This window comes from Penicillium roqueforti (assembly GCF_015533775.1).
Source record: "Penicillium roqueforti strain LCP96 04111 chromosome Unknown scaffold_10, whole genome shotgun sequence".
Lineage (NCBI taxonomy): Eukaryota > Fungi > Ascomycota > Eurotiomycetes > Eurotiales > Aspergillaceae > Penicillium > Penicillium roqueforti.
Genome location: NW_024067574.1, coordinates 440,584 through 461,214, shown reverse-complemented (window position 1 = coordinate 461,214; position 20,631 = coordinate 440,584). Strand labels below are relative to the sequence as shown.

The 20,631-nt window shown below is 48.3% G+C and overlaps 6 protein-coding genes across 6 annotated transcripts; 4 read left to right on the top strand and 2 right to left on the bottom strand.

Annotated features, from left to right (window-relative positions):
• Positions 1-30: 30 nt before the first annotated feature.
• Positions 31-1,596, top strand: LCP9604111_4810 (uncharacterized protein; the record flags this gene model as incomplete). The annotated part of the gene is made up of 3 exons (XM_039072551.1): positions 31-723; positions 783-1,233; positions 1,286-1,596. The coding sequence occupies 3 exons, from the start codon at positions 31-33 to the stop codon at positions 1,594-1,596; spliced, it is 1,455 nt and encodes a 484-aa protein (XP_038929300.1).
• A 214-nt stretch (positions 1,597-1,810) lies between these two features.
• LCP9604111_4809 (Zn(II)2Cys6 transcription factor) lies at positions 1,811-4,103 on the top strand (the record flags this gene model as incomplete). Its single annotated transcript, XM_039072549.1, has 3 exons — positions 1,811-2,326; positions 2,383-2,973; positions 3,024-4,103. The coding sequence occupies 3 exons, from the start codon at positions 1,811-1,813 to the stop codon at positions 4,101-4,103; spliced, it is 2,187 nt and encodes a 728-aa protein (XP_038929299.1).
• Positions 4,104-4,317: 214 nt separating this feature from the next.
• On the top strand, positions 4,318-5,233 carry LCP9604111_4808 (uncharacterized protein; the record flags this gene model as incomplete). Its single annotated transcript, XM_039072548.1, has 3 exons — positions 4,318-4,355; positions 4,411-4,666; positions 4,724-5,233. The coding sequence occupies 3 exons, from the start codon at positions 4,318-4,320 to the stop codon at positions 5,231-5,233; spliced, it is 804 nt and encodes a 267-aa protein (XP_038929298.1).
• Positions 5,234-5,813: 580 nt separating this feature from the next.
• On the bottom strand, positions 5,814-7,583 carry LCP9604111_4807 (uncharacterized protein; the record flags this gene model as incomplete). The annotated part of the gene is made up of 7 exons (XM_039072547.1): positions 5,814-6,157; positions 6,212-6,510; positions 6,570-6,777; positions 6,836-7,059; positions 7,124-7,283; positions 7,347-7,429; positions 7,480-7,583. 7 exons carry the CDS (start codon positions 7,581-7,583, stop codon positions 5,814-5,816), a joined length of 1,422 nt encoding a protein of 473 aa, XP_038929297.1.
• Positions 7,584-8,456: 873 nt separating this feature from the next.
• LCP9604111_4806 (CAZyme family GH13) lies at positions 8,457-16,019 on the bottom strand (the record flags this gene model as incomplete). Its single annotated transcript, XM_039072546.1, has 6 exons — positions 8,457-8,505; positions 8,563-9,073; positions 9,138-9,343; positions 9,397-15,378; positions 15,434-15,609; positions 15,666-16,019. The coding sequence occupies 6 exons, from the start codon at positions 16,017-16,019 to the stop codon at positions 8,457-8,459; spliced, it is 7,278 nt and encodes a 2,425-aa protein (XP_038929296.1).
• A 2,419-nt stretch (positions 16,020-18,438) lies between these two features.
• LCP9604111_4805 (alpha-amylase) lies at positions 18,439-20,142 on the top strand (the record flags this gene model as incomplete). Its single annotated transcript, XM_039072545.1, has 2 exons — positions 18,439-19,446; positions 19,504-20,142. 2 exons carry the CDS (start codon positions 18,439-18,441, stop codon positions 20,140-20,142), a joined length of 1,647 nt encoding a protein of 548 aa, XP_038929295.1.
• Positions 20,143-20,631: the final 489 nt, after the last annotated feature.

The window sequence follows — 20,631 nt, the reverse complement described above, 5'->3', positions numbered from 1 at the left end:
TCCTTCTCATTTTCCTGTACATCAATCAATATGACTGCCTCCCCAGTATACATCGTCGGTGTGGGGATGACCCCATTTCAGTCTCCCAAAAAATCAGCTGCAACCTCCTCCAATCCCGAGGGAGATTATTTCAACCTCGCCGTATCCGCATGTGTGAAAGCTTTACTCGATGCCGGAATCAACTATGATGATGTTGATCAGGGAGTTGGGTGTTATGTGTTTGGTGACTCTGCTGGCGCACAGCGTGTTTTCTACACCCTGGGGATGACTGGAGTTCCCATTTACAATGTTCATAACTACTGCAGCGCAGGGAGTACGGGCCTGTATATGGCCAATCAGTTTATTCAGGCCGGCAGTGCTGATTGTGTCCTTGTGGTGGGATTTGACAAAATGTATCCTGGTGCTCTTCCACAGATTTATAAGGATAGGGAGAATCCCCTGGGAAGAATTCTGGCTCTTTCGAAGCGTTTTATTCCCGAAGGTCAAGCAGAATCAGCTGGCTGGACACCTCAGCTATATGCCAACGCCCAAGCTGAGTACCTGGAAAAATACGGGTCGAACGGAGCAAAAGCAGAGCATTTCGCCGCTATTGCCTCCACTAACCGTACGCATGGCATGAACAATCCATACAGTCAGCTGCGTCAGTCTGTGACGACCAAGGAAGTTTCATCGAGTCCACAGGTGTCGGGATCGATTACTCGGCTACAATGCTGTCCATCCTCGGTAAGTACATATTCTTATCAAACCCCGCCTGCATACACCAGTGTGTACTAATATGATAGACCGGAGCTGCCGCCACGGTCCTAGTGTCGGAGCGTTTCCTGCAAGCTCATCCCTACCTGAAGGGAAGCGCAATTGCCATTAGGGGCCAAGCCCTTGCAACTGACTCTCGGGATTTGTATGAGCCCGCGAGCGCCATCGAGCTGATTGGGTCCAATATGACAAGACGTGCTGCCCAGAATGCCTTCAAGCAGGCTTCACTATCACCCAAAGATATCCAAGTGATTGAGCTGCATGATTGCTTTACGACAAACGAGATGTGTGCGATCGAAGACTTGGGCCTAGCTCCACACGGCGAAGGGTGGAAGCTGGTCGCCGGTGGAGGCATCACGTATGATCAAAGTTCTAAAACGAAAAGAACGTCTCCAGGATGGATCATCAATCCCAGTGGCGGATTGATTTCCAAGGGTCATCCGCTGGGAGCGACAGGCCTTGCTCAAACGGCCGAGTTAGGTACCTTCAATTCAACCCATTTATATAGGGGATTATGCTAATGTAGATTTAGTATGGCATCTACGTGGCTGGGCATCAAACCGTTGTGTACCGCAGACCAAATACTGCCTGCAGCACAACATGGGCCTCGGGGGTGCTACAGTTGTCACTGTTTTAGGTCGTGCCGATGACAAAGTTGCACCCTTGTCGTCTGAAATCCAGGATCAGGTTGACGGACGACGACGTCTCGGATATAACCCAGCTCTGGAGGCAAGGGGAGTAAACAAGCAGGATATCGAGGCCGTGAAATCTCGAAAGGCATTTAGTAATTGGGCTGCCGACACATTCGAAGCTCTGGGAAATCCACGTGAAGTTAGATTGTGAGATAATTTGATAATTTCTTTTCGCCAGAACACTGTAACTAGTTGCAGACCAAGTCTTTGTTGTAAGCAGACTGCAGATCAGGTGACGCTCATTAACCCCGCGTTTTGGCTCTGATGAGCATCAAAAGGACGTGGGGGCGAAGACCTCGGCAATGCTCATGTCTTCCATATAAGAGAAACTGATTCTTTCGGGTATTTCTCATTCCCAATCTGAAATGTCCCCTGCAACTGCATCTACCGACTTCCGACCAGAAAGACGCCTGGGTCGATCGGGGCCTCGATCACGAGCCGGCTGTACCACCTGCAAGAGGCGCAAGGTGAGATGCGATGAAGGAACTCCGGTATGTGCCAACTGTACCCGACTAGGAGCTGAATGTGTGTATCGACGGGTTCCATCGAAGCGTTGGCAGACAGAGAGACCAACTAGCCCTGGCACACATCCCAGTCAGCAGAATGTGGATCAGTCACCGACTTCAACCAATCACCGAGACGTTGACGAGTTGATGGATCTTGACTCGAGCCTCAACCCTGCCTTTTACCCAGAAACTGCTTTGTTCTTTGACTTTGACGCCTTCTCTCGGAATGCTCTGGATTTATGGTGTTCCCCATCGACCTTGCTACCGGAGCCACAAGGCCTGGCAATTCCGACGTTGGAGGATGCCATCACATTGGAGCATGACCGTCATGATGGCGCTGCCCCTTTCGTTACAAACTCAACCTATGACGTGCCTGTATGAGGCCCGGTAAAGATTCTATCGCTGACTCTTCCGCTAATATGAAAATTAAGCACACCGCAGAGAATGTTCGCTACCATCTCCCCAAAGAAACCGAGCCTTCGGTAACTGAGGCTCTTCAGGAGCAAGAAAGCAATGCCCACCAATCCGCCCCCACCTCCAACTCGTCTAGCAAAGATGCCAATCTTTTGCGAGATATAGTTCCAAATTTCAACCGGATGGCCACGAATATCTTCTTTGCGGCGCGTTCAACTACCGACCCTGGAGCGGATGAAAGCATCACTCGTCGTTCCGATGCATTGGGAAGATACTTCCAAGAGCATGTGTTTGTTCCTGCTGTATCAAGTGTGGATACTACCTCATGGCACGATCTCTGTTGTCAGATTCTGGCTATGGCCCGTGGCAGCTCTACTATCTCAAACGCAATCGTGGCGCTCTCCCAGCTCCACTTTAACAAGTTTTTCTCAACTACAGAACACAACAAAGGTCCACATGCTCTACGAAACGGCGAAAACCTCTCTCATTATCTGTATATATTTGCCAGAGAGTCGCTTATCGAGGGGCTCGAGCAGCTAAAGGTGAAGCCGTCTGCATCTCTTCGTCGAGAGCTGCTAATTGGACTCTTTCTTCTCACTTGCTTCGAGGTTAGTCATCTGTCGTCGGTGACGAACATTGGCTGACCCAAATGGAGTAGCTCATCGACAAGGAGGATATTCATCGAGCCCATCAAATAAAATGGGCAGATTGTCTTATACAAGATCTAGATGAGGCCGATTTGTTAACACAGCAAATATTGAATTGGCTAGTTCTTTGCGATATGAAACTTGTCATATTCGGAGGAAACGGCATTTTGACACGTCGGCCAACCTCAGTATCACCTTTCATAAGCGGCCCTCCAAACCCGTCGATGCACCCAGTCGCGGATGCGGGGTCACCATTGCAGCAAAGTTCAAGGGAAATGGACCTTTTATCCCCACCGCCCGACCGGTTACGACCAGAGATAAGGCGGCGAGACCCGTTGACGTCGTGCCCTTCCAATAGCCCACTGCCGACATTAAAGGAAAGCATTCTTCGTGATGCCTTCACTTTCCATCGTCTGTCACAGCAGTTCCTTCGCAAAATTGCTATGTTGGATCGCCACCGTCGGCCTCGTGGGTCCATCGAAGATGAAGTGGAAGTCACTGCCAGCGCCAGTCAGATTATCAACGATCTTCACCAGCTTTGGAATAGCCGCCCTGTAATTTTGAACTCCGATTTCGAGCAACTCAAAGACTCATTACAACTACATCTTGCGAAAGATATTTCTCGATTACTCTGCGTGATTCGGGCATGCTTTTGGTCTAATTTTTGTTATTTATACAGAGCTGCATGGTGGGACCATTTAGCACAAGGAGATGAAAGATCAGCAGCCGATAATACATGGGCAGAACTTCGTGGTAGTGTCGACCAGCCAATTGTGATTTCCGAAAACTTCGTATCTGACATTGATGATTGGGATGAGTCGCCTCTCAACAGCGCAGCAATGTGGGCTCTGTTCACATTTGCGACCGAATGCGCCGACTCGGTCAAAGTTGCCTGGTGTATTGCTAAGCTTCGCCAATTGAGTCTGGTGAAATCCGACTATGGACCAGGGGGCGAGCATGCGAGCATTCATGCTGGTAAAGCTGCGCGCCTACTACAAGAAGTAACAGACCAACAAAGAGCAAAGAATGCTCGGGTCGACGTGCGATACATTTCCCTCGACCTGTTCGGCTTTATGTTCCCCATTATTTAGCTATTACGACTACAAGCTCATTCCCCATCTCTATTTTCCATTCGAGGGCGAAAGTCTACTTTCCGAAAGAATTACCCGACACCCGACCTCTCTTGGCGTAATATTTTATTCCAGGCAGAGGTCCCCGAGTAGATACCAGAAATTACTTATAAAAGTGGATTTCAATGCAACTAGTGTAGGCCTACTACACATTCAAAAAGAGCATTCGAGCAAAATGCAGCTTGAAAATAGGACCTTCATTGTCACCGGGGGGTAGGACACAAGATTTACCCGTCAGCACCACCCAGCTGACATACTTTGAATATAGATCTTCCGGCTTAGGCCGGGCGACAGCACAGGCTTTGGCTCATAGTGGCGCGCGCGTTGCTTTGTTTGACCTGGCTGAACCTATTGACGCCGCAGAAGAAGATCTTCCATCCGAGCTAGTGAGGTTCTACCCGGTCGACATATCATGCACTACAGACATCACCAAGGGAGTGAGTGATGCCATTGAGTGGAGTCAGAATACGAAAGCTCCGATTGGTGGGGTAGTTTGTTGTGCGGGCATCCTAGCTCCAGGAAAAGTGCGTGGACCAAGATTCTATACACGGATTTAGGATTCCGGTGTTAAAGCGATGTAGATTATGAATTCCTCCTTCGAGCCTCTGGAACTTGCGAAGTTACAACAAGCCATTAACGTGAACCTTGTCGGGTCTCTCGACCTCATCCGACAAGTCGTTCCTCACATGGCTCAACTACCCGAGTCGATCGATCCCGACGATGAGTCCGAAAGAGGTGTGATTGTTATGGTATCTTCGGCTGCAGCGTACGATGGGCAGCAAGGCCAGGTGGCTTACGCGGCTACCAAGGGAGCCATACGGTCTCTGACATTGCCATTGGCGAGGGACCTATCCCGATACGGCATCCGAGCTGTATCTATTGCGCCAAACATGTTCTCTACTCCGATGACCGCTCAAGGAAAGATGCCGGAAAGAGCACGAAAGGCTATCGAGGACCACTTTGAATGGCCAAAGCGAGCGGGGAAACCGGAAGAGTTCGGCGGGTTTGTTTTGGAGATATTTAGGAACCGGATGCTCAATGGATGCTGTCTGAGACTTGATGGTGCAATGAGACTCCCTGGAAAATTTTGATGTTTGATACTCATTCGATAGCCTTAGATATCTAACTATGTTTAACTTGCATATTGAAAACTTGTCTCGCTTTACACATGAATAATCTAATATGTCCGCGAAATTTGCCCGAGCACTGTCTATATAGCTACATAGAACGATGTCTTATAAGAATTTGACTTTCGAAAACTATCAACAAGGTAAACGCTCGATTTCTTACGGTAAAGCTTCGATAGTCTGACTTCTTTTTTGTTTTTGTTCGTTTGAGAATGGCACTGGTTACCACTGATCTATTTGAATATACATTTTTCGTTGGTTTATTACTCCGTAGTAAAAATAAACATTCTTCAATTGAGATATATATCGACATTAGAATAGCAAGCCCAATAGAAAAACAATCCGCTCTCTTTTTCTGACACAACAGCTGAACTACCGATCACAATTTGGGATATTCATTTTCTCCATATATAATTTTGTTTACTTGCTCATGTCCATGTTGCTCTTCGAGCGTAATGATCTCTTATAGTGATCTGCTGTCGAGTAGAACATCTTCCGACATCAGTACGTAATCCTCTTGGACTGGCAGTCACTCAATTTCACCTTATGCAACCCACTTCTGCTCACCCGGAGCAAGCTTTGCATTCTGTCGTCGGTAATAGATCCATAGGCCCAGTGCCAACACCATTGCCATGAACTGACTGGCGGCATTGACAGCATGGCCCGTCTGGTACTGAGGAGCCTGCTGACTCTGGTAGATCCACACCCCTATAATTTGGCCTGGTCCAGTAAATGCAATATTCAACCCGCTTGCTACCGATGCCGCAGTAGTGCTGTGGACATTGTCCGAAACCCACGCACATAGTGGGGGTAGCGACCCGAAAGCAGAGCATGCACTAAGCACAAGCATACCGTAACGAAGATGAAGTGATGGGCTCGGGACGCAGGCTATATTGAGAATCAGAAATCAATGACCAGTATGAGAATGGGAGTACAACTCACCGGGAATGAGAAACGTAACAAATCCTATAAACCCGAACAGGGCAGCAATCAACCCTCGGCATACAACTCTATCGGATATATATGCCGCTGTGAGAGCCACAACATATGCGCATGCGTAAGGTGGGATGGTGAAGAGCTGCGCCTGGAGTCCAGTGTATCCAATTCCCTGAACGATTGCCGGAGCAAATAATGAGAGGGACGAAACACCTATTCCGACAAAAAGATAAAGGACATAGTGAACCCAGAGGCGAAGATCCTTGAGAGTCGCCTTTGCATCAGCCCAGTTGAGCTTGTCCTCACTGTAGAAAGAATCAGATTAGCTTCGGTAGTTATTGTTGTGGGTAGATTTGTGATGTACCCTCGAGCCACATTATTTCCAAAGGATGCTTTGAGGATGGCCTTATCTTCCGCAGTGAGCCAATTGGCCTTTTCCGGGTAGCTTGGCAGGAAAAAGAAAATGGCAACTGCTAGGACGAGACATGGTAAACCTTCGATAATAAAAAGCCACCGCCATGCTTGTAAGCCTCCGGCACCATTCATATGAGCTACTCCGTAGGCAATAGCACCTATAAAAACAAGTTTTAGCATCCATAAATTGACATATCGCGTTCGGAATGATCATACCCCCGAAAGCACCTGCTAGCGTGGCACTGCAAAGAAAGACAGCGATTCGGATGGCTCGTTCACGCGGTCCGTACCAGAAGCTGAGAAAAAAGATCATTCCCGGGTAAACACCAGCCTCGGATGCACCTAAAAGAAATCGGAGAGCCATGAGTGTTGAAGCATTTTTTGACCCTCCAATTCCTGCACACAGGGCGCCGAAACAAATGACAAGAAATGCCAGCCAGCTAGTCATGAGTGTCAGTAAAGCAAAAAATATACCCATCTGACCGTCAGGGTGCGAAGTCTCACACCGGAGGAGTGAATTTCTTCATTGCTAAGTTGCTTGGTGCCTCAAATAGAGAATAAGCCACCAAAAATAGCATAAGGGCAATGCGATATTCGTGGTCGTTCATGTCAATAGAGGTCATCAGATCGTCGCCGGTGCCACTGTTCAAGACTCGTGCATTTCCTTTGTATAGTCATAAGTAAGAGTACTGTTGAACGATTCCAATGGAAGCATTCGCCTTCTCACCGATATTAGTCCGATCGAGGTAGCATAACAAATAGGTCAACGCCACAAACGGCAGGATCCGCCTGTCGATTTTCCTATATACTCTTGGAGGTTTCAGCAACAAATTCGCCGATAAACTGGGAAGTTGGTTTACCGTGCATATTCTTCCTTGGTTGGATGTGCAATTCCATCATCTGAATACTCCAAATGGATACAACCTCCATCAATGTCCTTCTCTGTGTCTCGAGTTTTGGACATTATGAATTCAATGCGTTCGGATCAACAAGCTTATTAATTCCAGGATAGGTTTTGAATGAAATGGGCTCAGTCTCCTACATGGTCTACGATATTAATACCAATATCAGGACTGGTCACGGGAGCTGAACAGCCCTCAACCCCGCACTGTTCTCTGACCCCGGATCTGGGGTTGGAGTTGATTGGCCCGGAACTATCCACTAATTCCATTGAGCTGCGTCTAAGAGTCAAGATGCGAGTCTGGTCTTAGTGGGGAATGTGAGGTCGGGTAAGTATACCGCTGATTGGTGATGGAACTGACATCTCGGGTCGACAACTCTCATGGTCCAGTATGGCAGGGATCGGCTAACAATAATGCTCATTGGAAGAGCTTTCTCGGACTTTGGAAAGGGGGGTTGAGCCTGTAAGTCAGGAGAAGACAGCATTGTGCTCACGAAATAGTATAGAGACTACGTTGCTTATTTCCAAATTGAACTGTATAAAGACGAATCTGAAGCTTCATCAAACTACCCCATTAATTAGGGAAGCCCAATAAAACAAGGACTGATTCAGTCGAGCAATTTGAGCCTTGGATGGTCTTGTGCTCTTTGAGAAAATTCATGTCATTGACTAGGATAAAGAAAAAGCAGCATTGTTAGACACCTATATACGACTTTACGTCATTTCACTACGAGGACTTGATGTATTCTAACTGAGTATGAACTCAGTACAATAATATTAACATTAAGATATCTAAAAAGAAAAAGAAAATAGATCACAAGGGGACAACATGCTTCAATTATGCAGAAGAGATTAATTTGATCATTCATGTTCATCGTGATGGGCGTAGCCGGTGTATGACAAGAAACAGAAATGCTCCAAAAAAATGAAGGGAGCTTATGGTTTGGCGAGTTGTTCCTTGCGGAAGAACAGCAAGAACCCAGCACTGCAGATAAATGTTAGAAATAATTCCGCTGAACGAGACAAGCAAGGAGCAACATACCAGATCAACAACTGACAGAACAAAGCAACCCAAAACCAGCCATTAGCCAAGGAATGGGCGCCCTTAGTCATGTCAGGAGAAATTGGACCGGGGCCTACGCTGTTCGGTCCGAAAGCTCGGGCGCAGATAGTCGCAATGGAACCCAGCACCTGAGATGCAATGAGAGCGAAACACATGTGGACTCGAGTGAGAGTCTGTAGGAGGATGATACCGAATCCAAGACCTTGGATAGAATCCAACACGCCGAGCCATAGCCAGAGACTGCGAGAGACCAGCGCGCCGGAAGTATAACTCCCAGCCCAGGGGAGATAGTACCCGATGCCCGAGATGGCCCACCAGATTTGGATGAAGCGGGGTGCGCCCAGGCCGCAGGCGAAAACGGGAAGGAACCAACTGTGTCGTTTGGAGAATTTGCTAACGACGAAGAGGAATATACACCAGATAACGCCGAAGAAGACGATGCAGAGGATGACGATCTGCCATGCGTGGGCGTGCGAGGAACCCCATAGGACTGGGAGAGAGGAATGTTAGTACTGATCGGTATGCCAGAGTTCGATTGGGAAGATTGAACTTACAACTCCAGTTTCGACCGTATGGTGCGCTCAGGAAGAAGTTCTGCAGGATGACCGCGACGAAGTTCCAAGCGACGATCTTTCTCCGGAAAAGGGACTTGTAGAAGGACGGCACCTTGCCAGGCTTCTGTCGGTAGTAGTTGGGAAGTCCCAAAGCCAACAGAATGCCTACGAAACACAGGAAGACAGTGATAGGATAACAAATCGCACTGGAGTAATGTTAGTAAAGTAAGGAAGGAGATCAGTGTACGGGGCTATTCACCTCATTTTCCAGCTATTGGCAATGCCTGACTCAGCGCTCAAGAGACCCTCTGAAGAAGCCTTGGTCATTGTCGAACCCCAGTACCAGAGGGCAATAACGTATGCCTGCTGAATACCTTGAATGACACAGGCGCGGAAAATCCAGGTTTCAACTGGAGCACCTCCCTCATCACCAAAGTTTGAAGCGAAGAAGATAGATCCACTAGCGGAGGCCGCGGCGTAGAAACCGGTACCGACATTCTGGATCCATCCCCGACTGAAGGAATCATCTTGCCAGTGAGCAGATCCAATCAGGAGGAATGCAAAAGCATATAGGAACCACGGAGTAGAAAGACAAACGACAGACTTGAAGTAGCGGTACACGAGCCACCAGCACATGGATGCAATGGCATATGTCGTTGCAATTCCATACAACTTATCCGCGGTCTGGCCAACTTCACCGGTGAGTAGAGTGATTTGGTATGAGTTTGCGGCGATGATCTGGCCTAGAGCGAGGAAAATGGAGTAGACCGGCCAGTCTCCAATTTTGATCTGCATCCATTTCTTAAGTCCACTGGGAGGGACATAGTCCTTTCCGAGAAGGAACTCATCATCCTGGAGATGATTTTCTTCGTTGCTATTAATGTTGGAGACGAGATCGTCACTGTAGAACATATTGTCTGGGGTATCAGTGTTCCTTGATGAGTGTCGAATCGATGGTGTGGGAGATTTGGTACGACCCAGTCTGGCATTGCGGAACCTGTCGAACCACTGTTGCTCGCTCTTGACCAAGAACTCTTCGATACAAAGTTGCGACTCGGAGTTAGATCCGTTCAGGGCATCCAACTTTTTATCAAACGTCCTGTAGTACTCGCCAGTGCTATCTGTGAAGAAAGGATCAACCTTCTGTAGCTTGAAGTCTGTCTTGTTGCCGACAACAGAGTCCAGAGAGAGAACGGATGCGCTGCTGAAACGATTGGACTGGCCAAATGGCTGGGGAGGAAGAAGGAGGCTGTCCGCGCTCGGTGGTGTGCCCGGAGATCCCGGGCTTTCCAAAGGAAGCATGAACCTGGGATGTAAAGACTCCTGGCTTGGAGAAGGCAGGTTTTGAGGACGGTCTCTTTGAGCAGCCTGGGCTCGTCGCCCTGCCTCGACTTGAGCCGGAGTGAGAGTGTATTCGTCATCGCCAAACACGGTGCGGGCAGTGTCTTCGTCGCTGCTATCCTCGCCTTCGGCATCAGTGGCTCCGTTTTCATCGCTTTCTGAGATACCAGCCTCTTTTGCTGCTCTGCGACGTCCAGCATGACCAGGACCTGAGTGAACACCCAGGGAAAGAGAACGGCTCAGTCCCGACTTTGGTTTCTCCATGTCGTCCAGGTTTGTATCTGCGCTGTAGCTGACCTTCTTTTGAGGGGCAAGGTTGTTCATTTGGTTGAAGGAATAGCTGCTGTCCCTAGAATGCGTGTATGGAGAGTTCAGGCCGGGTGAAGCAAGTGGGCTTCCGAGTTGAGTCATAGAAGGTGAAGGTGACAGGGCTCCACTGAAAGTGCTGACTCCAGAAGAAGTGCCAGGTCGATTGTTGTTGTTATTACCCTTCGCCACTTTGTTGTGGACCGCGATAGCAGTAGATTGCAGGATCTCAAGATCTTCAACCCATTGAGCAACAGGGAAACGCTGTTTTGCAGATCTCGCACGCATCATTGCACGGACGGATGTCTTGGAATTGAGGGCAGCCTCAATTGCAAGCTTGAATTGCATAAGAAGATGTGACGTTGAGATTGATTCCACATTGTACCACCAGCCTGGCATTTGGCCAAGACCACCGACACGAGCTCCGATACCCAATGCACCTTTTCGGCCAAACTCGACGGCAACCAGACCGAAGGGCTCGTCACGAGATGGGATCAAGGCGAACTCAGCCCCAGAGAAGATGAATGGCGGAAGTGCAGTGAATTCAGGCTTTGAGAAGACTCGTCCGGGATAGACTTTCATCATGTGGTCAAGCTTAAGAGCAGCGAATTTACCGTAGAGATCGATAACGGGGCCAATACAGATCAGCTGCACGTTAGGCCGGGCTTCGATAACAGCGGGCATTGCGTCCGCAATGAGATCAACACCTTTTTGCATAGACCAGCGACCAACAAAGACAAGTAGATCGGCATCAGGATTCTGATCGAGTCCTGCCCATTCCTGGGCCTGCCTCTTGAGCTCACCACGGCCAGCCTCGTATGTTGCATCAACGGTGATATCTTGCTCTTTGGTTGGCTCTTTTGTCCACTCACCGACGTCAGATGGATCAGGGTTAGGCAGATTGCCGATCTTATGCAACCCCCAGAAGATAGGATAGCGAGCATAGGACCGTTTACCATACTTCTTAGAAACACCGACGGCACCAAATCCTGACTGGTGAACACGAAGATAGCTTGCGCCAGCGTGGAGTAAGTTGAACACTTCACCAAATTGCACGTAACGACGAGCGACCTCTTCGTTAAGGTTAAAGACCGAGCAAACCTCCTCTCTTTCCTTGAGAGTTCGCATAGGCCAGAGACCCTGGAACTCAGCATTGTGCAAGGAGAGACAAACAGGGATAGTTCTTGGGAGCAAGTAAAGAGGTGCGAGAGAACCGTGGTAGTCGTTAATATGGTAGGTATCAATCGGGAATCGCTTGATGGCTTCCGCGATACACTGGTTCCATGCTGAATAGTACACTGCACTGTCAAGATCATCCATACGAGCAGGGTAGGGTTCGGACTTTGACTGTTGACGGAACACTGGAGCATCAAGCAGGACGTAGGTGATGTTATTCAAGACGTGGTATTGGACTTGGACCTGGTAGGGGCTGCCGAGAATGGTAACTTCCATAGGCTCTGCCTCTTGGTCCACAGGGTAGTCGACACCTCCAACGCAAGGAACGACCCAGATGAGATCTTGGTGACCTAGGGTCTTACCCATTAGTTGAGCCATAACACCAAGACCACCGATTTTGATTTTGATGGCCCAATCCTCAATGTCGTACTCCATGGTGGCGATTAGAACCATGCGTCGCTTGCCAGAAGCAAGAGCTCCGCCCAGAGCGGTGGTGCTTTGCATGAAGCCGGATTTGTTGGCTAAGCGCATTAGTGGGTTTGAGGATTGATCCCTGTGACCACTGGACGTCTTGATCTTGTTCCAAATTGCGAGCGGAATGTTTTGCTTCTCACTCACACCGACCTGGTTGAATTTGACCTTATAGAAAGACTTCATGAAGATGTACACACATCCCACGGCAGTGAGGAATGGTATGATCCAGAATAACACGAACATGGCAATCTGTGTGGACTGAGGTCCAACCGGATCGAGCCAGAAATGGAGAGTTCCATCGTCGAAGTAGATTTTGTGAGAGAGGTAGCCTTTCGCTGGCGCGGCGGTGATATTGATCAAAGTCGCGCTCAGAGCAGACGGTGGGCTTCGGTCTAGGACTGTGTCATTGTCGATATCACCCAAAACCCAGGTTTGATCGGGCTTTCCGTCTGGGTTAATTCCCCAGATATTTAGCTGACCGACTGCAGGCCATTCGGACGTGAAATGGTAGGACCAGACTCCGGTTTTGGTGTCGAGTGTGATTCTGTTGTCAAGGCCCCCGTCGAATCCATACTGGTTGTAGGGTCCATTGAAGAAGGCATGGGGGAAACGTCGTGTGACTGGGTGGTCCCAGTCAGCGTCACCTTGCTGCACGTAGTCGCTACTTCCAGTCAAACGACTCCAGTACTCAACACGCACATGCTCACCGTCCCATTCTTGTTTCTTGGTTCCTGACCATGGGAGCCTCTCGATGGTATCATTTCCGCCTTTATATTCTTTCCAGTTGGAGAATGACGATGCCCAATTAGTTGAATAACGGTATTTGTCTGCACCAGCAGCATGATGCTGGATAAAGAGGTCGCCGTTGTCCTTCTTGTGGAGTAGACTGCTCGAGTAGTTGGCGGAAGTGAACACCATAGGGTTATCGAACTGGCCGACACGGAAGAGGAAGTGATCAACAGCGTAGGTATAAGAGCTTGTGTCTTTGTTGGTAACATTGGTGACAGTCAATTTATGGATTCCGTTGTACACTCCAGTGAGGTTTGCTGTCCACTTCCAAACGCTTGGGATCTCAGCAGTCCAATTTGTTTGGAGCAAGGGAGAGATAGTTGTGCACTTCACAGTATCGGAATCTAGGGTTGGAACCTTCCCAGTCTCTGTAGATGAATCGATGGTAATTGCCCCGGTCACCGAGGTACAGTCCATTTCTTCCGAGAAGTAAAGCTCAACCGTCACATTCTCTGGAAGGTTGGGCGCCACAGTAGAACGCAGTGGGAAATCATGGCCGGGGGTGAATTTGGTGATCATGGGCCGAGGGTATTGATGTTTAGCGATAGGAACGTATGCACGGAACTCGTATGCCTTCATTTTCAAGCTTTCCGCACAGCCATTCAACTCCGTGGACCCATTCAAGCCGAGTTTGCGCACTCCATCCACCAGTTTGATCTCGTCGTACGGGTAGAAAAGGTTCTTGACAGTGGTACCAGAATCGAATGGAGCAGTCAGTGTCTTAGTCACATTGTCGGAGTTGCAGTCGAATGTGTATGTCCTTGTGTCATTGAGGTTTTGGTAAACAAGCCAGACCGGTTGATATTTGGATTCGTATTTTTGCGCATTGGTATTGATATCCCGGTAAATGGACCACATTCCGGTCTCCGTGGCCGTTCCATTGGAACCAGGGTAGTAAACGTAGTCGGTTTTCTTTGACAAATTCCCAATGTAAAACCCGTCATTGAGAATTGGGTACTGTTCACGCAAGTGATACATCTGCTTCATGATATTTCGAAGAGGGTGGGAAGGGTCGCGGTGGTCGTAGGCAACTGTCACATCCTCACAGCCCTTTTTAGCTGCCAGAACAGGCCACTTGTAGTACTGCGAGGACTGCAGGTTAAAGCAGCCATGAGTTCTCCACGCGGTTGCAGGCGACATTGCCTGTCGCCCATAGATGTAATTCTCCGCAGTGGCATCTAAGATATAGAAGTTCTGCTCTTCGCCCCAAAGAAGAAGTGGGATTCCGGGGAGCATCAATGTAGTCACGAAAGAACCGAGCAACTGCCGATGTGTACCATTGGCAATCGATGGCCAACGGAAGACGTCTTGATTCGTCACACCAAACATGTGTCGAGGGTCGAACTTGCCGGTGTTAGCATTGACCAAATCATTTGATTGCACCATCCAGTCCCAGCCCAAAACCCAGTCATCGGGCGCATCATAACCGGCTGAAAGCTGCCCATCCATGCCAAGGAATCGAGTCAGGGCACGATATGTCGTATAGTGGAAGGCTGCACTATCGATGGCTTCATGTCCCGCTTCGCGTAAGAACCACTGGGCAGAGGACTCATTTGTCAACTTTATTGTTTCGGCAGAGCTCTCAGGCCACTGGTTACGCTGCCTACCCCTTCCGAGGTAAATGGCACCAAAGTCGTTTCCACCTGTGATTTCGCCAGTGATAAAGAAGTTCTCTTTTCCAACTGCGCGCGCACATTCTCGGTAGGCAGCGGACATGTCTCCAAGAGCATCCACGGTAGCTTGTGTGCCCTTGTCATAACGGAAACCATCAATATCTAAAGATTGAATGATCATGCAGGAGTGCCGGATCAACCTTTCGCGCACAGTCGGGTTCCACTCGCGGAGACGATCCTGGACGGAGGCGAACTTGGCCAGTTGTCGCTTCCAATCAGGCCACACACCGAAAGCCTCAATATCGCCGTACTGATCGAAGTCGCTGTTGTAACATCCAACCAAGCCTGAGGTCTCTGATTCGTTCACGGGGTATCCATCTTCGAACCAGAATCGAGGGTAGTCACAGGTCTGATTGTAGTCGCCAGCTCCAATGGTGAAGTCTCTGTATTGGCGTTCAGTCTTCCATTGTGTTCTATATTCCTTCTCCGAGAATGGAGTAGATGTGTTTAGATGGCCTTCAAATCCAATCAAGTCACCCATTCTGGATATATTCAGTTAGCACTGGTCTCTTGTTTATGCACACGGGGACAACTTACGTCGCAATAGTATTGTCGAACAAGACATACATCCCGCGCTTGTGTATTTCGGTGATGGCGTCTCTCCAAGTCTGGATAGTTCCATAATGCGCGTCGAGAATCGTTGTATCCAAAACTCCATATCCGTCTGAAGTCCACGGCTGATTCAGCAAGGAGGTTCCGGCAATATAGAGACCCTGAACATTGTGAGCATATATTTTCTTGCCACTAGAAGATCACAGATGAGACAAACCTTGATCCCCATTCCTTGGAGATAATCCAATGTTTCGACGAGGCCAGCCACATCGCCACCATGGCGGATGCGTTGTTCAATATCATGCTCAAACGTGGTACCGTTTGCGTTGTCATTGGTAGGATCACCATTCACGAAGCGATCCAAGAAGAGAGAGTAGAACGGGAAGCGCCAATTTGTTGGAGAGGGGTGATATTTCCCCTCATGGCCAGGCCATGTTCCCCAGTAATCTGCTGGGTTGGTGGCCGTCTTATTCTCATTGAGGTTATAATCTAGGTAGGCCTCGTCGTATGGCCAAGCTGTGACGGTTTTCGCAAGAAGCGAGACCAATCCGCTGGTGAGTAGCCACTTCATGACTGGTGACTGCGCGAAGCTGTTGAGTGATGGTCGCGCGCCTCAGATAGTGCGGATATCCCCGCTGGGATGAGAGGATGAGACACTCTATGAAAGAGATGAAGATGTGCAGCTCTCAATTGCCATAGAGCAGTGGGATGTAGGTATGTATCTCAAAGGTCACGTCACAAATTCCCAACAGAAGGCGTCAAAGGTGGCAGTAAGCCAAAGAAGATAACGACAGGCGGACTAGCAAACGAGCGAACGAAGGAACGAGGGAAGGAGAACGAGCGAACGAGGGACGATGGACGATGGACGAGAGATGAGGGATGTAAACGAAGGAAGAATCGATTGTGGAAGTGAAAAAGAAATGATCACATAACAGCAGTGCGCAGTGCTAAATGCTAAGCTAAAAGCCTAGTCGCAATGAAGCTCAAGATAAAAATAAAAGCAGATGAGACAAACTCCATATCAATTTTAGAGCCCCAGACTGTATTGGAGTATATTGGGTTCCAACGTCTCAGCTTCGGTAATTTTTATTTCTTTTGCCTTTTTCGGTTTAATTAGATGTAATTGTAATTGTAATTTTAAATCTTTTTCTCCTTTGGATATAAATTATGATTGTTTTATTCTTCTTTCCCGCCTGTCCTTGGCATCAAAAGCCGAATAGGACACCTAGTTCGGTTAAAAGAGTATTAATTGGAGCCTGACGGGGCTAGGTAGTGGGCAACTTTCACGTCTGCCGACTGCTGATTTTCTAGGCCCGCAATTATCAGCCTATCAAAATGCCGATATACCTCTCGGTCATGACCCGCGTGGGTTAGGGGGCCGAGATCATGATAGCCCGACCCGGCCGATTGGTCGTTGAGGTAAGACCCACCCCCACTTGGTGCTTTTACGACCGGGGGCTTATACCAGATGGTGTACGGCACTTGTTTTTCGTTTTTCGTTTTCTCCGTCTTTTTCGTTTTTTTCGTCCTTCCCCTTTCTCAAGGGTTTTTTTCTTCTTCTTTTCGGTTTCCCGGGGGCTCAACCATGGTACAAATCTAAATATTCCTCCAAGGTTTACAATAGCAACCAATGGTAAACAAGGAATAATGCCAAGACGGATAACTTCCATGAAACCAGGAACCAAGAACTAACATGTCCACTATGCATCTTATTTAAGTCAAAACTTGGAAGTATTCTCCGTACAAGAAAACAAGCAAAAGAAATATCTGACTTAATCTCCACAAGGTCAGACATCCCTGCAGTACGGAGTATTTACCGTGATGTGATACTGGTATCAACGCCACTCCAGACGGAAGTCCGGGAAGCCGAGAATGGCGCAGCAAATCTCGTACAGCCACCCGAGTTCACTTATCTATCACACCGGATTACACCTATCTCTGTTCATTTCCCACATCTTTATCCCTTTTTTCTTTCTTGCGTTGTTCGAGGTATATATTCATTGTAGTATCTGGGTGTCTGGTGCAAGTTAAAATTCGTATAGAATCGTAAAATTTTGCCAAGGTGTTCATTCAAACTTTTGTATCGCCATATCTCGTATTCAACTGCCCAGGGCCAAGGCCAAAGCGTTTGGTGTATCAATTCAAGGTACGGGGTACTCCATACGGCGTATATACGCTGTAATCTATACGGTACGGTACGAAGTACCAAAGTACTATCTATAGCTTGGACCCGATTTGTGGAAATTCAAAGTAACGTCGCTAGTCTCTTAGATTGATGGCACTTTGTCTCGGATGATTGGACCGTCAAAAGTTCGTCACTTCTCTTGTGATAGATAGGGTGATGACCGTTCCTGAGATTAGGGCAGTGTCTCCACGTGATAACGACCAATCAACAGTAACCTCCAGCAAGGTGCCTGGTACCTGACAGCTCCTGTACTCTGTACTCCTTGTTCCAATAGTGTCGTTACTAGTGTGCTAAGTCGCTTTCGCTTCTTCCCCTCCCACAATTACACCATAATGAAACTAAAATTGATTTCTGCAGCCCCCGCTTGATGTGTAGTTAGTCCTTCTTAAAGTAAGCCACTAGAATCATACCTTTATTTCTGAATCCCGGGGCATATCAACGGGTAGGTCGCATGGCAATCAGGTCCATTGGTGCAGATATCCCGAGGCAACTGGCCGGATAATAATATAACGCGTGGTTGTGGGGGGAAGGTTCCAAGACATGTATGGATGGACAACAGAACCTTGAAAAGCCGTGCCACCTGACTAGCCATTTTCCCCGATCTTTTCCTGTCTAGGGACCAACTTCTGCTTTCTTTGCCTCCTTTCGTTTCCTGTTCCTGGATAAAGTCCAAATGTCACTCATTTATTCCACTTGCCGGCCATCTTTGCCCTCTCGTGAGTTAATCAAGACACTCTTTATCTGAAAGCCCAGTACTCTCTTTTTCGCCTCTTCCGGTCGACCCATCACACAAATACGAGCTGCCATGATGTCACGATCGACCCTTGGCCGTCTGGTAGGGCTCTTGATCACGGGCCTCATTTCCTCGGCATCAGCCGCAAGGACAGTCGACTGGAAGCCCAGATCGATATATCAGACCATGACGGATCGTTTCGCTCGCACAGATGGATCATTAACAGCACCATGCAATACCACCGCGGGCTTTTATTGCGGAGGAACATGGCGAGGAACCATTGATCGTCTGGACTACATCCAAGGGATGGGATTTGACGCTGTGATGATATCTCCCATCATCGAGAATATCCATGGCCAAGTCTCCTATGGCGAAGCCTACCATGGGTACTGGCCATTGAACTTCAACACCCTCAACTCTCATTTTGGGACGCATCAAGACTTGCTCGACCTCAGTGCTGCTCTCCACTCCCGGGGCATGTACTTCATGATGGATACGGTAATCAACAACATGGCGTACATCACAAATGGCAGCAACCCGGCCACACATATCGACTACTCAGTATTTACACCCTTCAATAACGCAGACTATTTCCATCCCTACTGCAAAATCAAAAACTGGGAGAACATGACCGACGCGCAAAGGTGTCAGACAGGTGATCTAGACGTGCCGCTGCCAGACCTTTTCACCGAGCATGCAGATGTCCAACAGCTTCTGATCGCATGGGCAAACAACGCCATCAAGACCTATTCCATTGACGGACTCCGCATTGACGCTGCCAAGCACGTTAATACGGGTTTCCTACAAAATTTTTCCAATGGTGTCGACACTTTCATGACAGGTGAAGTTCTTGAAGGGGCAGTCAGCATCATGGAAGATTATCAGAGCAACTACATCGACAGTTTGCCAAATTATCCGATCTATTTCGAAATCATAGATGCGTTTACCCAGGGCAATACGTCTCAATTGGCGAAAGCAGTGGAGAACATGAGAATCACCATGCCAGATGTCAATGCTATGGCCACTTTTTCCGAAAATCACGACAAACCTCGAATTGGTAGCTACTCCGATGACATAGCGGTATGTGTGCCCTCCTCGGGTTGACTGGTCGCTTTTGTTAATGATAGTACTTGGCAGATGGCCAAAAATGTCTTAGTGTTTACCATGCTATTTGATGGAATCCCGATGATATATCAAGGTCAAGAGCAACACCTGAAGGGGAACTCGGTGCCTGTCAACCGAGAAGCCATCTGGCTCACCAAATACGACACCAATGCGGTGCTCTACCAGCTGATCGCGAAACTGAATCGCATTCGGAACCACGCAGCCTTACTGGGCACAAACTACTTTGAGGACTCGACCCACACGATCTACCAGGGAGCCAGTGAGCTCGGTTTCACAAAGGGTGTCCAGGGTCGACAAGTAGTCATGGTGTTGTCCACTCAACCCTCGACCAGTGGGGCTTACAACCTCGACATGGCAGTTACTTACAATGCTGGCACGGTGATCATGGATGTTCTGAACTGTAAGAACTATACTGTCGACAACCAGGGCCTGCTGCGTGTCGATATGAACAAGGGAGAGCCACGGGTTTTCTTCCCCACGCAATATATGGAGGGTAGTGGTCTTTGTGGCTACTCCGAGACGAACGTTACCCTCGCGATGTTGGAGACTGGCAGTAGTTCGACGTCGGCTGGAATGCAATTTACCAGTGGTACCGGTGTAGCCGCCTTACTGCTAGCCGTGATGACCAGCATGTTCGTCATGCTCGTTTGAAATTCCTCGACAGCCCTTCTTTTTTCCTTCTCTCTTCATTCGCTTCATTCTTCTTCCGATCTTCCGATCTTCATTTTCTATTTTTACCCTTTTTCCCCCCATTGAGCCACGACTCAGCTTGGTTCGCGGAGATATCCTTTCTTGTGCCATATTTTTGACCTCTTGTTTTATTTGGCGATATTTTTGGTCTTTTCCCTCCTGACACGCCCTTTGGCCTTTATATGATTATGGGCTTTTTTTCCTATTTACTATTATCTTACATGTCACGCATTTATGGCCGGCGGTAGCCAATGAGATTATCTCAGGTGGAGTTTTCTTCTAGAAAAGTTCCAATTTTCCTTTGGGTGAAATTTTCGTCTGAGACATTTTTAATAATTTGAGAATAATAAATGGAGACACCTCCAACTGCAAAACCTGTACCTTACAACAGTTCGAAGTCAAATATAGTCGCCCCACATCCAAGCCCTAAAAGGGAGGATATGCATATTC